The following is a 16,029-nucleotide window of genomic DNA, read 5'->3' on the forward strand; positions in this document are numbered from 1 at the left end:
ACCTGAGAGTCCTCCTGGGGTCTAGGTAGAGGTGGAAGGTAGGCTGGGCTGTGGCAAGGTGGCACAGTAACCTTGTCCCTGCCTCACGTGCTAGCACTGAAATAGTGATTCCTCCTTAGTACAGAGAGTTAGAGGACAGCTTTAGCCTTTGAGAAGCGCTTCCTGGGGGTATGGCACAGCCCCTTGCTCCTGTCCCTTGTGTACCTGTGCTTGCAGCAGGAGAGCTGTGTTCACTACTCGAACCTAGCTGTCTTTATCTTGTCTCTACAGGTGATCTGCAAAGACTGGAGCAACCTTGCGGGGAAAAACTACATCATCCTGAATATGTCGGATAACATTGACTGTGTAAGTCAGTCTAAGGAGATTTGATGGCATGGGGGGAATAATGCTTAAAGAAGTGGAGGCAGGCAGAGTTCTTCCTGTCTGCATTCACTACAAAACATTTTAAAAGCCCTAAATCTCAATACATTGCACCTCTTACTGGTAGGAAACATGGCAGGATTGAAGTGCAATTCTCCTTCCCTCTCTTCCTTTACCTTCCCCTCCTTCCAGGATATAGTAACATTCCTCTGATGGCTCAGAGGAATAGAGACTCCCCATTTGCAGCATGAACGGTTCAGTGTCAAACAACTGTCACTAAATCTTCCTTAAGTGCCATTTCTCCCCACCCTGTTACCTTGTGTGTTATCTGGGTCTGTTAACGAGCCACGCTCTTCAAATCCAATGCCTGTCCATCCATCCCCATAAAGCTGCAGTTAATTCATGAGCCCACAGCCCCTTGTGGATCTCTGGTAAAAGGGCTCGTTCGCCTCTGCTGGGCCTTTTATCAGGCACTTTAAAACCAGTTGTGAAAGGCCTGGGGTCAAGGTGCCTTTCATAATTCTAAGAAATGATTACAAGCCTGACAGCCCGAGACCGAAATGTTTCATCGGGGAACTGTGTTCTGGCCTCGCGTGTCTGCACTCTTGCTTTCTGCAGCTCCTGCTCTGGGCAGAGCTGGCTGGCTTTGTTACTGCAGGGTGACTGTGTGGCACTGACCTATTTCCACTACTTGTGAGTTGTTGGGGTTTTTTTTATGTGTGTGTGTTTTGGTTTTTTTGAGGTGAACTTTTTGGGGACAGGGAAAACGGGAATTCCTATACACAATAAAGCATGCTGACTGCTTTAAGGGTAGATGAAAAGTCAGTCTCTTTCCTCCTGATTTAGGCAAACCGGTTTGCTCTTTGGAAGGTTTGAAGTATCTCCGCTACAGTTCACAAGTGCAACTCAGGAAATCAGTCCTTGAAAACCAGAGTCCTGATGCCCTGTTTCCTCTGTGTCTTAGTCCCCATTGCTCTTTATCCCATCTGTGTGGAGTTTAAATGCTGGTTAATTTTGTAATACATAGTAGCTTCCTTCCTGTGGTCACTTGCACATGTGTTGTTTAAACCACTGTAAGGGTGAGAACTGAAAAGCAGATGTGCAGATGTCTCTTGACCAAATTGTGTCTTTACTGTTGAATCCTCAGTTCTACCTTGCTGAAGGGTGACAGTGCCCTGGGATAGGCAGGGCTGAACTGTTTTTCTACTTGATTTCATGTTTCAAAACATATTTCCCAGCGAATGATTTGTGCTGTCCTCTCCCTTATTCAAAGGGACACTTGTCAACATACATATTTAACATGAACATTGCTTCGTTCCCTGCCTCCCATTACCGCTTTGCATGGCTGAAGCTGGAATCAAGCTCTTCTCCTTTCCACTGATATTGATGCGGTTTGTTTCCTACCCACGGTAATCGGCTTAGTTTGGGCAACTCGCCTACCCTCTACCTGTCCCTTTTGTTTTCTAGTTTCTGTATCTGAGCCCTGTGGTGTTTGGATTTCCAGGGTTGTGAGGGAGAACCTGCACTGCAAGTGCTGTAGTTTAATTTAATGTCAATGGGGATTCCTCACATATTTCCTGTGTTTTGATGCCCTGATCTGGTGTGGTGCTGAGTCCCACTGAAAAGCTGAGTGACAAGGAGGATGCTTAGGCCCTTCCAGAGGGTTGCACCTTGAGCTTTAATATTCTTCACAGCACCAGGCTTTTACCTGCTGCAGGGATGATGTCTGTATTGCTGGGTTAAGCTGGCAGCCCGTTTATCTTCCTAATGGGCTCTGGGCAAGGGAGTCACCTCAGTCTCTCTCTGGGCACATCTCCCACTCAATATACCTGGCAATTTTGCCTGAGCGAGGCCTGCAGGATCTGACCCAACAGTGGTACCTGGCTATACATCAGGAGGTGACCTCTACCTCGGTGCATGTGCGTTCAAGCTCCTTCACAGCTCCCTTTTCTCCACTGCGGAGAATTTATCAGTGCTCTGCAACCTCTGCTTTCCGCATCATTAGAAACATCTCACCTCTGTCTTCCTCCTGCTCTTGGGCTTAGATGCTCCCCCTTCTTCCCCATCCCCCAAAACAGAGCTGCAGGCTGGCAGTGGGGCTGTGAACTGGAGCCGCAACAGAACAGCGTGGCGCTGCATCCTCATGCTGCTCCTCCTGCCTCCCCTTGCTGAAACCCATAACCTGATGAGAGGAGGCACTGGCAGGCCCTTGTGATTCAGGCCCCAGTCATCGGTGTCTTTTCCAATTAGGCCGTTTTCGGCACAGGCCTGTGCCTGCCCTGAGCGCTTCAAACTGCCATGGCAACAAGAGCTCTCCATTTTATTAATCATCTGTGTGGCCTTCAGGTTGGCATGGCAACCGGAGATAAGAATAGAAACACAGGAGTGAGAAAGCAGGAGAGGAGCCTGCCGAGGGATGGCTGGAGCATGTCAGGCTGAGCGGCACCCGCTGACCCAGTGCTGGCTGCGGGGAAGACCCTGGCTGCTTCCTTCTTGCCTTACACGATAATGTTGCTTCAGGATCCCTGTGTGCCAGGGGAGATGGGCTTGGCATGGTGTGGGGTGTATGGCAGCCCCAGGAGCCGAGGAGGGTTGCTGTGTCAGGAGATGTGTGTGGGTCCAGCCTGGGGCACTGGGGATGTGCAGGGGAGCATTGCACCAGGTTTAGCATTGCTGGCTTTTGGGCACATCTGGTTCAGGGGTCTCGGCCATGCAGCCGTGCCAGCCCTGCAGTGCTACATCTTCCCTGTTCCCACCGTATGCTCACCAATGTCCCTTTCCTGTGGCAGGAGGAGTTTCGGCTGGAGCGGGGTCCTCAGCTGTTGGCACTGGTAGAGGATGCCTTCTCCAGACAGGCGGATGGGCTGCAGGACCGCTGGCTGATATCTCTGAGCAAACCCAATGAGAACGACAAGCACTTGCTAATGACACTGGCAGGGGAACAGGGTAAGTGCTGGGAGAAGGAGCCTTCCTGTGATGGGGGTGTGTATTTAAGGGGCTCTCAAATGGCGGTGCTCAGCTATGTTGGAAGGAGCTTTTGCTCTCCAGTCCATTTCAATACCACCAGTTCCCAGTGTTTACTGGACTCGAGGGATGGAGGGGGACTGAGGACATAAGACTCTTTTTCTTCATATCTGGCTTCTGGCTTGTCCCTCACCACTTGCATGCAGCTCCATCTTCTGTGCTTTGCCTCCTGCTTTGCTCCCTCCCTGGATCGCCTTCACTAGAGCATCCATCAGCTTTCTCCTGATGCTTATATACTCTCCTCCATGGGCACGCCACTGCAATGGCAGGACATGACAGCCTGCTCTTAGTTCACTTAAAAATTTGTAAGTCTTATCTGAACTGGGCCAGTCCTGATGGTGCCCCCCCTGCATCCCCCAAGAAACAAAAGCTCACAGTGAAAGGTGGGCTGGGCTGGAGCATTTTAGCATCTCTTTAATCCCCTTGTGGTAGGGGAGTGCTTTTCCTGTACTGCTTCTGCTGCCTGCTTTAGTGACAGAGGCCTCTAATGTTGACATTATGGCCTATATGAAAAAAAACCCCAACAATATTCTAAAATGCCCCCCAGTGATAGGAAAATAGAGCTAATATTTAAGTGGTATTTTCTGTATCGATGCCTTAAATCATTGCATCTCTCCCAAGCCCTTGGGCTGGACCATGTGCCAATGAAAAGGCTTTGGTAACCATTTGGCCTTCTAAACAGAAACCTTCATGCCATCATGAGAGGGGACATCCTGGAGAAGAAAACAGTTCTGAACTCCAGCAGGACAGCCAGGCTGGGAGATATCCCTGAGTTTAGAAGCCTCAGGAACCAAAGTATTTTCTGCTCTGAAGAATCGTGCTTTTTTTCAGTTCCTCTTTTTACTGCTGTGCAAGCAAAGGGAGAAATGGGCCTCAGCCTCTAAATCCTCCCTGACTGCTCCTGCTCTCCTGGCTTGGAGAGCATCCTGGGAGCTGTTAGGGAAGGAGGGTCCCAGGAAGGGGTGGCTCAGTATGGGCTGGTGGCTCCCTAGTTGAAGCTGTCTGCTGCTGGGAGTGGAGCTGTTAGAGCACACCTCCTGCAGACTCTGCTATTGTGCCAGGCACACCACCTTGCCAGGGTGCTCTGCAGAGCAAAACACACCTGCTAAAGGTTGTGATTGGTGAGCATGGAGCTCTGTGGAGACATCTTGAGCACTGCAGCTCAGGATCAGGTTGTGCTGGATGGGGAGGCTGGATCGGGCAGCATAGGCAACTGCCTCCATGACTTTTTGGACACTGCTGCTCGCTCCCAGAGCAGACAGATCCTGAGAGCTGTGGCTGTGGGGAGGGCGCACCTAGGTGCCTCTGGTATCAGTTCATGCCTGGATTTTTTCTGCTCTTTAAAGAACATGTGGAGGTATCCTTGGTTGTGGTCCTTGCATTCTTTCAGCCTCCTAACATAAAGTACCAATGAACAAAAATGTGCATTCCCATGCCTCTATTCTGTTGGGGATTTCACAGTGATGAGTACATATATCTGAGCTAACTGAGCTGAAAGCAGCACTGATCTCTCTGTCTCCTTCTTTACAGGTGTCATCCCTACAAAAGATGTTCTCATGGCACTGGGGGATGTTAAGAGGAGCTTAGCCGAGGTAAAAGCCTGTCTGCCTGCACCCATTTGTTAAGACTAGCTAGACAATTAAAATAAGCACCTTGAAAACTGGGTGCATATCTCAGGCTAACCGAATGCTGAACCCACAGCAGGCAAACAGATGAGTCATACACTTGGCAAACTCCCTTCTCTCCTCTCTGGTACTTGCCAGGCCATCAAATATCTGCTCCCATTAAGAGAGTAAGTGTGAGATATTCCCTCCCTGCTTTTCTGGCTTGGTTGTGAAGCTGCTTTTTGCACATTCATTTTGCTGGGATACTTGGCCTCATCCCTTCTACACTATTGCCTGTGGTGGTTGTGGGTGCCACTGAGCCCCAGATTTGGCCCTGCTCACCTTACAGCTGATTCACATACATTGGCTGCTCTCGGTAGCTCAAGCTTTGCTGAAGGAGGTGGGAGAGGTGCCTGTACTAGATGGGACACGTTCACACACCTTATTTCTGCAATCCCAGGGTCTGCATTTCATTCCTTTAGACAGCTGCCTACACAAGGGCAAGCAGAGGACCAGAGGGGATGGATGCCAGACTCTACTGCAGCTGCCTCTAGCCCTCACGTATTGCCCTCTAACAGGCAGCTTGGAAGAGGGTAGAGATGAGGACAAATGAGTCCCATGATCTCTGACTTTGCTCCTTAGGCCTATGGGATATGTAGGCACTGAGGGCCTGATTCTGCTTGGGTTTTTTACACTACTGGAGTAATTCTGCTGACTTTAGCAGCACAGTTGGGCCACTGCCTTGCTGGCTGTCTGCTCTCAGGTTTTTCCCTGACCTAACAAACTGGTGCAGTTAGACAAAGCAAATTAAGTGCTCAGTGCTGTATTGATTGGCTTACACCAGAGAAAGTGCGAAAAGCCAACCCTCTAGAAATTGTGTGACTGAAGTATCAGCAGCTAGAACTGTCCAGAAAGGATTCATGTCGGTGCAAGGTTTCACTTCTCTGTGCAACTGTGACCCTACGTTAACGTGCATCCTACCAGAGCAGTGCCTCACCACCTGCCTCCAGCTCTATCAATAATGAAACACTGCTCATTGCATTGACCTTGCGCTAGCACGAGCTTGGAAGGAGGAGGGAGGATATTCTCTTACACACGTCATACTTACTATGGAATTGATACATAACCTGCTTGAAATCTGCCAAGTCACTAGGACTGACATTGGCCTTTCTTTGCTGACAACCACAGGCGGCCCATTTCTAGGGCAGCTTTTTGGATCAGTAGGCAGCTGTCCACTTTCAAGACCTTGGAAAGACCACTATACCCTCTTAGGACCAGAGCTTTAATGGAAACCTATTTATTATGGTTTCATTCTCTGTCACACAGTCACCAAAGCCTCAGCACCCATCAATGGTTCGTAGTTTGTTTTGGGTACTCATAATGCTGGGCAGTTTCTCCCATGAAAGCCTCTTTGTCTTGCACATAGGTGTGATCCTTGTGCAGATGATCAAAGTAAGATTGTGCCTACTTGCATTTGCTGACATGTCAGCTTTGATGGAAGATGGCGTTAAACTTAGTCATGTACCTTCTATTCATGGAAGACAGTGTACATCCTGACTCCCCAACCCTGGCTTTTAGTTTCTTTGCCTACAGTGATAGTCCTGTATTTGAACCCTGGAAAGTCTGAACAGGATCCCACCTGACTGCAGGCCAGGGGATTTAGTGTACCCCTTTCTTCCTTCCAGATTGGCATCCAGAATTATTCAACCACGACAAGCTGCCAGTCGCACCCCAACCAGACACGCAGCGATTATGGGAAACTCTTTGTGGTACTGGTGATCATCGGCTCCATCTGTGCCATCATCATTGTATTGGGGCTCATATACAACTGCTGGCAGAGACGCCTGCCCAAGATGAAGAACATGGTGAGTGAGCACTGGGCAGGTGCTGGGGGAAGGTGGCTGGACTCTTACCTCTTGGGAAGGAGGGGACTGGAAAGTTAAGAGGGAGATTGTTTTCCCCTGTCCACTTACTGGACATAGCTGGATACACTGCTGGAGCAGCAAGGGAACCCATTCAGGTGTAAAAGAGATGCAAACCTGTCTCTTGCTGTGCTCAAGACAGGTCGTTTCCACTGTAAGGGCTGGGCTAGGAGTAAATTTACCTTTTCCTCTGACCCTGCAAAGTCCTCGGTGACCATCATAGCCTGGTCTGATTGTGCTTCTCAGCAGCATTAAGGCCTATCCTCCTTTGTTTCCATTTGTGTTCCTCTTGTTCTTTGCAGTCGCATGGTGAGGAGCTGCGCTTTGTTGAGAATGGCTGCCATGACAACCCCACCTTGGATGTGGCCAGTGACAGCCAGTCGGAAATGCAGGAGAAGAAGCCAAGCGTGAATGGTGGAAACACCATCAATGGCCCCGACAGCTGGGATGTCCTGATCAATAAGCAGGCGAGCGAGGATGTGGATGTGTTTGAGGAAGACACGCATCTTTAGAAAAAGAAGGGAGGGAACCACCCCCTTGAATACACTTGTGTCTCTCCTATCTTGACTGATGGACCATGGGATCGGGTGGCTTCTCAGGAACTTCTTAAAGGCTTGGAACAGGTCAAGTCTTTGGGCAAGTTTTCCCAATAGAAGTCCTGAGCCCACATCTGAGGCTTGGAGCCAGGAGGATCACTGAACAGAGGGAAGCGGGAGGGGTGGGGTTTGTAGGTCTCTGTGTGTGTGTTCCTGTCAGTAACACCAATGCTTTCATCACCTTTAAATGCACTTACTGTAGCTCTCTGGTAGTGGCTGAGCTTGGCTAGGCTTGAGGAGCAAGGCGGTGAGGCTAAGTCTGCAACCAAGAGTCCAGCTTTGGGGAGTAAATTCGCTTTGGGAGTCCAGCTGGAGTTACAGCAGCCAGATCCTGACCTCGAGATCATGTTCAGTCCCTGCAGGTGCAGTAAAACCTGTGCATTCTGGACAGAGGGGAGTCAAGACTCAGTCCTGGGCACAGTCTGCATTCCACATGTGAAAATAGGTTTTCTAGTGCTCTAGCATTCAGCTGCTAATTAGATGAGCTGATGTTTACATCTGGGGAAAACATCCCACTATCATCACCACAAACAGCCCCACTCCCTTTTTCAGCTCCACAGCTCCAAGCTGAGTTTGCAAAGTTTGAGCACTTTACCCTTGATTGATTGATTGCAGAGAAGTCAGTGCCATGGTGCAGCATCTTAGCTGGAAATTTGCTTTAGGTTGGAGAGTTGCTCAAAAAGGAAAATTACATGCCTCTTTCATGCAACAGCCTGTGAAATCAGCAGCAAAGTATCCCTTGTCTAAGTCTCAGTTTTAGACTGGCAGGCTGCCCTGGGGAGGGGGAAGTGTTTAATATCCCACAGGTGTAAATCGGGGTAACATATTTAAAATCACTGCATTTAAGCAAGTGTAAAAGCCAGTTCAGATGAGATGAGAATCAGATCTAAGAGCTCCCCAATGAACGTTTCTCAGGCATGCCTCAGGCAACTTTGAGGCTCCAGCTCCCCGAAGATGTGTGATAAAAGGCACGTGAATATGCATAATTGTTCTCTGAGCCCTGCCTAAACTGAGACTCAGAACTACTGTCAAGCCTGAAATCCCAGAACATTTGTTTCTTCTGTCATCGAGGGATTGAGGGACTTGCTTCAGTCAGAGGCAACAGTATTGCTCTCTGATAAGGTGATCTGCATGCTTGCTTACTGCAAGATGCAGCTTTGCATTTGGTCTTTAAGGGAACCTTTGTACAGAAAGACCACAGATATGCAGCCTGATGCCGAGCCTGTAAATCTATCCCCGTATGTATAGATATTTTTAGCATGTTCATCCCTGATGTGAATGCCTAAAGTCAAGGTACAAGAGTCTGTTGTTTCATTTTGCATAGCGCTTTGCATACAAACTGAATCACAGATCGCCTCAATGTAGGACCACATTGATATCAGTCTATTAGGGATTCAAGAAAGGTGACTGCCTTTGGTTTCCTATCCAGATTCCAGTTTTCAGTGTTTTTACCCTGCCTCCATACCTTTCTCTGTGTTATGTAGGAGATGGTGATCATCAGTTCCTTTTGTATCTTGTTCGTAGGGTTGCAGAGATGCTCAGAGGAGTTCCCTCTCCTGCCCCAGCAGTTGATAATGGGGGACAGTCCCTGTACATGGACAGCCACATGTGGCCTTTCTCTGACCACCCCTGGCTGATGGCTCCTACTGAGTTTGATGGGTCTGTGCAGTGAAACTGCACAAGTTCAGTGGCTGTGTTGATGGCACTTTGGGGCTCACAGGATTAAATGCAAGTTGTTGTTATGATATGGTGAGTAAATTAAAGCATGGGGTTAAAATTTGAGTTTGTATAGCACTTAGCATAACAGGGCCTGGCATGGCTGTGGCCTTTAGGCAATCTCACCGTATAAATGTTTCTAAGTCCAATAATCCTCACTAAATATGTTTTTAATGCCCAGTGGCTATTAAAAAGGTAGTGCCACCAATCAGGTGTGAATCAATTCACCCACAAAACACTTCCTTGGTGCACATGATCGCTAGGAGCTTCTTTGCTGCCCTGTTTTCTCTCCACTTTACTAATTCAGAGAAACAACAAGGTGCTGATAAAGCAATGCTTCTGGCTGGGCTCAGCACCTCATGATCTGATGTAAAGTCTTCAAACTTTAAAGAAACCAAGGGGGCTGTGCAGGCTTATTAATAAGCTGGCAAGTTCTCCTGATTTGCTCTTCTGGCTTCTTATGGCCTGAAGGTTTTCCAGAGACTGTAGAGCTCTCTTCTGCATCTGGAGCATTCAGGCGATTTTGAGAGTGTCTAAGGGTGGCTGTCAGGAGGCTGAGAACAGTTTTCTGCTGTCTCTGACAGAGTGCACCTGGCTGTATGATCTCAGTTTAGCTCCAGAAATCTACTGGTTAATAGCGTTTCACTTTAGTCTGGTGATACTTTTTATACCTTTACCATTTGGTTTTTTTCTGTATCATTTTTTTGCACTAGGCTGATCTTGTTAAGTCGATTGCACTGTTGTCCTTCTCCCGCCAGCCTTGCAGAGATGGGTCATCTCTGGGGACCTGCGGGCTGGGGAGCACTATAGAGAGGCTGTTGATAGCCCACTTTGTTGTTCAGTGCTTGGGTTTCCAGCTCTGCACAGGGAGGGTTTAAAGAGGAAGAGAAACTTTGTCTTAGCATTTGTAACAGGAAGCTTTTCTATCACCTTAACGTAGTTAAACTTCTTTTTAACAAGAACTGTCAAAGCTGGACGTCTCAGAGCGGTGTGCCAGGCGACAGAGCAGATGCAGGTGACAAAGTGATTCCTGGAAAACTGTTTTCCCACCTACTCGGACTTCGCTATAGTCCCATCTGCCAAACGTTTGATAGCACTGACACCTGGTGGCTGCTGGGAGTTGGAGACGAAAAATAAAAAAAGGACTTCCCCCCCCCTTAGCTCTGAGTATTTGTTTCCTGTGACTTGCCTAGGACAGTCGCCTGCTTTATTCGTGAGGGGCTGATGGCCTTGCCAGTGAGCAGAGGGGCTCGCACCAGGCACGTAAGGGGTGGTTTGTGTGAGGACAGCTCTGTCTGCAAAGATGGGACATTCCTTGGAGTCACCGATCTAGGGGCCCTGGGTAGCAATACAGGGTCTCAGCTCCATCTCGCCACTTTCTCCTCCACTTGCCCCTTCTCCTCCTGGGGACCACAGCCAGAAAGCAGAGGCTCTGGCTTGAAATGGAGGTCGTTCTTCAGAGAGAGCATCAAGTGCTGGTGTGAGGAGCTCTGTGCCCCAGGGCATGCCGGTGATGACATCAGCTGGATGCACAGCCAAGATCAGAGTGGCTCTCCATCTCTGTGGCACGGTAGCCAGATGTGCTCTGGGATGGCCAAGCTGCAGATTACTCCCAGATGTTGCCCAGATGTCTCGAAGAGCATCTGTAATGTGGAGTCCAACATGTGCTAGGACTTTGCATCCTGCAGACCACCTTGCGGCATGTAGGGTGTAGAGAAACAATGAGAACTGACCAGTAACTGTGCTGTGAAGTATGTAATGCAGGTTGAGAATACAGTTCAAGATACCACCTTAAGGATCTCTCTGGGCAAAGGATGCGGTGTGAAATGAAGGTACATTATCGTATGGATCATTGTAGTGTGACCTTAGACCATTGCAGCAGGATCCCACTGCATCCACTGCCGTCAGCAGCTCGTCTGTTCCCATCCACCTTCGCAGCCTTGCAGGAGCACCTCTCCTTCGCAGAGGGTTTGGGGCACCTTGAACAGTCAGACAACAACCACCTTTGTCTGTGCTGGCTCAGGAGAGCCTTGTGGGCACATCTTGGCTGACAGCCAGGCTCCCGGCTGTTCTTAACACCCTCATTCCTGCTGGACCTAAACTGTGTGCGAGCCCTGGCCACTGCTCGGGATTGCTGCCGGAGAACACTTAGAAACACTCGTGTCTGGCCCTGGAAGCGACAGGGTTGTGGTTTTGTTTTCTTTGCAATAAAACGCACCTCCTGGGTGTCTGAACACCGACCAGAGCGGAGTCCTTTGCTTGGTTGCATCTGCCTGAATTCGCATCTGCCACATCTGTTAACGTGGTGTTGGTCAGGGTCCCTCTGCTGGGTTGGGGGGGTCGGTCAGCCCACAGAGCTCTCCTTAATTCTCCTATCGCAGGTTGCTGCAGAAGCCCTGAGCCGTGCCAGGTGCCTGGGCTGCGGGAAACTGCCCCCCCACCCCCCTCCGTCCCTGTGGGGTCCAGCCCTGTGGACCTGCTAGGGCAGCTTGGCTCAAGCCTCTGTTCCAGAGCGGAGCCCACGCCACTCGTGTCCCGGAGCAGGTGCCCCCAGCCGGCTCTGCTCTCCGCCAGCCCACACCTGCTCCCGAGCTGGACCCCACGCAACTCCGCGTGGTCCAGAGCCCCGCCATGTGTGCCAGCCCGCCCCTCGGGTGTGTTCCAGAGCAGCCCCGCCATGCTTGTCCCAGAACCGACCCCCCACACTCCCCCCCCGTTCCACCCGCGCCCCGGAGCCGCCCTCCCCGCTCCCACGCAGGCCTCCGGGCGGCAGTTGCTCCTCCAGCCCGCCAGGGGCGCAGCGCGCCGCGTCGCTACGCCAGGTCGACGGCGGGGCCGCTCCGCTCCCGCCGCCCCGCCCCGCCCCGCCCCGCCCGCCGCCCTGTTTACATCCGCCGCCGCTTCCGTCCCGCCGCCGCCGCTGCCCCTCCGGCCCCTTCCCCCGGCTCGGCCCGGCCCGGCCCGGTCCCTTGCGGCTGCCCTCCGTTCTCCGCGTCAATGCGGCGCCGCCGCCCCGCGGCCTGCCCCGGCCATGGACACCAGCGACCTCTTCACCAGCTGCAAGAAAGGGGACGTGAGCCGCGTGCGGTGAGCCGGGCCGGGCCGGGGCCGAGCTGCCAACCCCGGGGCGGGGAGGGGAGCAGTTCCCGGCGGTCCCCCCCAGCGTGAGCCGCTGCCTTTAGCCCCTTTAGCCACCCGGGGGAAGCGGGGCCGGGACCCGCCGCGGGTCGTGTTTACCAGAAGCCGTTCCCGGCCTTCCCCCGGCCGCTGGAGCAGCGGGGCTCTCGCAGCCTTGGGTCTCCCTGGGGCAGCCGCCGTGCCAGGAGGTGCCTGGGGTGTGAAAAGGAGAGTTTGCAAATAAACGCGCCTCGCTTTTGCCCCGAGGAGTTCGGTGTATGCTGAGTCTTTGCTAGTGCTCTTGGGTTTGTGTGAGGTTTTCTTAAAATTGAGGCATCTGAATATCAGACGTTTATGGCGTACTTTGCTGGTATGAATGCTCTCTGTGGCAGGAGTCCTTGCAAAAGTCTCTTCTCTTCAGCTGCTCTTTCCCGACTGTTGGAAGCTGTATTTGCATCGGTAGGAAGCTAGATCTCTGGGAAGTAGTCATCACAGAAATATTTAGACACCTTGAGCTGTAGACTGTGTAGTATCCCTGAGAAATACGAAGCTGCTAAATTTCAGGTCAAGTCTCCTTCCTCACAGTGAAGCAGTATGGCTTAGCTGCCGTGATCTCAGATCAGGAGTCAGACGGGCTGCTTGTCTGCAGGGCGAGGGGATGTTGTAACACAAAGGCCCAAAGTTTACAAGACGACTCTTCTGCTGCATCTCGTGGTTTGAGTCTAAGACCGTTCTTCACCTTCTGATCCTACTTGATTCTTCCAGCTCCCAACATGTGGATCTTCCCAGATAATCAGAAGGAGCCTCTCTGTTTCAAGGTGCTCGCTAATGAAGGATAAATAGGCAGATAGGTGAGGTCTGGGGAACATTGTTATCAGTTGTGCATTTATGTTAGCTTATTTCACTGCAAGCACTAAATTGCAGGTTTACTGTAGAAGGAGGGGCCCTGCAGGTGGCCTTGCAGAGGTTTAAGATGACCAGCATAGAAGTGATAGTGGAGAAATGATCGGTCTGGGAATGCTGTCAAAGCAGAGGGGACAAACTGACCACATGGGGCTGAGTAGAAAGGAGCTGAGTTGCTTGGGATTTTGAATGTGGTCAGAGGAACCTGAAGTTTGAGACATGAAAGATGGAGGGAGTGAAAGGGGCAACTGATGTGGCAGATGAGAGAAAAAAAAAACCAAAACCACACCACCTTGAGAATCTTTGTGCAGGCTGAGAGGAACTTTTACACGTGGTTTGGAGAGATGGTTGTTGCAGTAGTTGGGGACAGGCTATAATAAAAGCCCAGCTGTGTAGGAGATTTGGGTACAAGGCAAAGGCTGGTTTCTAGAGGTGCCAAAGAGGGAGCGTGGCAGCATTTGATATAGCCTAAATGTGCAGGACAAGGAAGTGGCAGGAATTAAGAGCAGCCTGGAGTGACACCTATGTTGTTACTTGTGGCAAGAAAAGCCACCAGCAGGATGGGAGTCCAGCCTTGGCCTTGTAAACTTGCCCTCTTATTTGTAAGCATCCAGGCTGTGAGCATTGTTGGAGAATGTAAAGGTACTGCTGAAGTGCTCAGGCTTCTTTTGTGATTGCTGCCCTGTTAGGGGTCAGCAGGAAGTGGGTTTGATTCCCCTCTTTCCCCACGTGCACCACTTAAGATTGAAGAGGGCTGCCAAGCCATGCTGCATAATGCTGTTCTTTGGGTTGAGGATTTGACTGATGCCCCTTCAGCCACAGCTGTCAGCTCCCCAAGTCGAATGCAAAATCCTGTCATACCTTTGGAAGTTACTGTATAAACTCAAAGTTAAATCTTTTGAAAGAAGAGAATGTGACTGAGTGAGTAGCTGCATGAAATTGTAACTTTGCTCTCCTTTTTCTTCCAGATACCTTCTTGAACAGCGAGATGTGGAAATTAATGTCCGTGATAAATGGGACAGTACACCTCTGTGAGTCCAGCAGCCTAGAGTGTTGTCTGGGTGGGAGGGCTTTCAGAGCTCTTCTGCTCTCTCTGCATCAGAAGCTAGGAGCACTGTTACAAAATGTCTCAGGTTCTGCTTTTTGGGAGATTTGGCTACGTATTTCTGCTTCTCTTCTCTGCGGGTGCTGTGCTAAATATCTTTGTCTCCCCATCTGACTTGACGCTTGCTGTAGTAGTGCTCAGAATGCTGGTTAATTTTGTGACCAAATTACCTGGATTAAGCAGTCTGTTCTTGGCCTGATTAGGCTTTTCCCCCCTCAAAGTCTATGGCATTCTGGCATGTCTTTTCAGGTGAAGGCTTGGCTTGGTGAAATGCAAAGTGACTGTGGGATCATAGTCTTGTCTGGCTGTCGTGGCTTAACCCCAGCCAGCAACTAAGCACCACGCAGCCACTCACTCACTCACTCCCCCCCACCCAGTGGGATGGGGGAGAAAATTGGGAAAAGAAGTAAAACTTGTGGGTTGAGATAAGAACGGTTTAATAGAACAGAAAAGAAGAAACTAATAATGATAATGATAACACTAATAAAATGACAACAGTAGTAATAAAAGGATTGGAATGTACAAATGATGTGCAGTGCAATTGCTCACCACCCGCTGACCGACACCCAGCTAGTCCCTGAGCAGCAATTCCCCCCTCTTCCCAGTTCCTAAACTAAATGGGACGTCACATGGTATGGAATACCCTGTTGGCCAGTTTGGGTCAGCTGCCCTGGCTGTGTCCTGTGCCAACTTCTTGTGCCCCTCCAGCTTTCTCGCTGGCTGGGCATGAGAAGCTGAAAAATCCTTGACTTGAGACTAAACACTACTTAGCAACAACTGAAGACATCAGTGTTATCAACATTCTTCGCATACTGAACTCAGAACATAGCACTGTACCAGCTACTAGGAAGACAGTTAACTCTATCCCAGCTGAAACCAGGACACTGGCAAGGCTGTGAACATGCAGTAGGTGGTGAGGAATCCCCATGCTGGTGCTGAGGAGGGTGGTGTGAGCTTTTTACCTCCAAAGTGCATTTAGATATCTGCAGTATATTTTGAGTATGGAATAACTTCCCATAGTAAAGGTAGACTAACATTTGCCTGCTGCAATGCATGTTACAGGATTCTCTGAGTTTGTCAGACAGTTTGAGGTCCTTGTGAAAGAGAATCATGAAAGGCTTCAATTGTGAAAGAGAAAACAAAACTCATTGTAAGTAGGACTTTGAGGGGCGGATTTGCTGTACATCCAGTGTGGGTGCTGTTCCCTCGTTATCATAGCACGCAGCAGCCAGACTGACAATGCAAGGAGCAAGGAGTGTTTTTGAGAATTCATTGGAATTGCTGAGTGCCCATGAAATGAATTCCATTAAAATGAGGATGGATTTGGCAGCTGGTGGTGCAACAGAAGATGCTGAACCCGGACTGGGACCTTGAGATCTCCTTGCAGGACAGCAGTGCCTAGGAGTGCTGGGAACAGATCCTGCTTAGTCTGTTGCTGGGGTCAGACTTCTATGCTATTCAGTAGCAATTCCTCAGTCCTATGAGGATTCATTCTCTAAGCTTATCAGGCATGGCTCGGTGCTGAGATCTGTGTGCTATGGTGAGCCCAAACACTGAATTTTGCTGCCTACTGTATCTTTAATTTTCTTTATCTTGTCAGGTATTATGCTTGCCTCTGTGGACATGAGGAGCTTGTACGCTATCTTCTAGCCAATGGTGAGCAAAAGTGTCCTGGTTATGGG

General features: G+C 50.1%; 2 protein-coding genes across 3 annotated transcripts in view; both read left to right on the top strand.

The window, feature by feature from the left end:
• PODXL2 (podocalyxin like 2) overlaps positions 1–11,462 on the top strand; it is a 33,194-nt gene extending 21,732 nt beyond the window's left edge. For both annotated transcript variants that reach the window (XM_069812172.1, XM_069812171.1), the window contains exons 4-8: positions 271–345; positions 3,150–3,306; positions 4,915–4,976; positions 6,674–6,853; positions 7,213–11,462. In XM_069812172.1, the coding sequence (XP_069668273.1) occupies positions 271–345; positions 3,150–3,306; positions 4,915–4,976; positions 6,674–6,853; positions 7,213–7,422 (684 nt within the window). In that variant the 3' untranslated portion in view covers positions 7,423–11,462. The remainder of the gene's footprint in view (positions 1–270; positions 346–3,149; positions 3,307–4,914; positions 4,977–6,673; positions 6,854–7,212) is intronic.
• A 636-nt stretch (positions 11,463–12,098) lies between these two features.
• Positions 12,099–16,029, top strand: part of ABTB1 (ankyrin repeat and BTB domain containing 1) — a 29,981-nt gene continuing 26,050 nt past the window's right edge. The window contains exons 1-3 of the mRNA XM_069812173.1: positions 12,099–12,309; positions 14,211–14,273; positions 15,948–16,003. Coding sequence (XP_069668274.1) covers positions 12,254–12,309; positions 14,211–14,273; positions 15,948–16,003 — 175 coding nt within the window. The 5' untranslated portion in view covers positions 12,099–12,253. The remainder of the gene's footprint in view (positions 12,310–14,210; positions 14,274–15,947; positions 16,004–16,029) is intronic.

The sequence above is a fragment of the Haliaeetus albicilla genome, chromosome 24 (assembly GCF_947461875.1).
Source record: "Haliaeetus albicilla chromosome 24, bHalAlb1.1, whole genome shotgun sequence".
Classification (NCBI taxonomy): Eukaryota; Metazoa; Chordata; class Aves; order Accipitriformes; family Accipitridae; genus Haliaeetus; species Haliaeetus albicilla.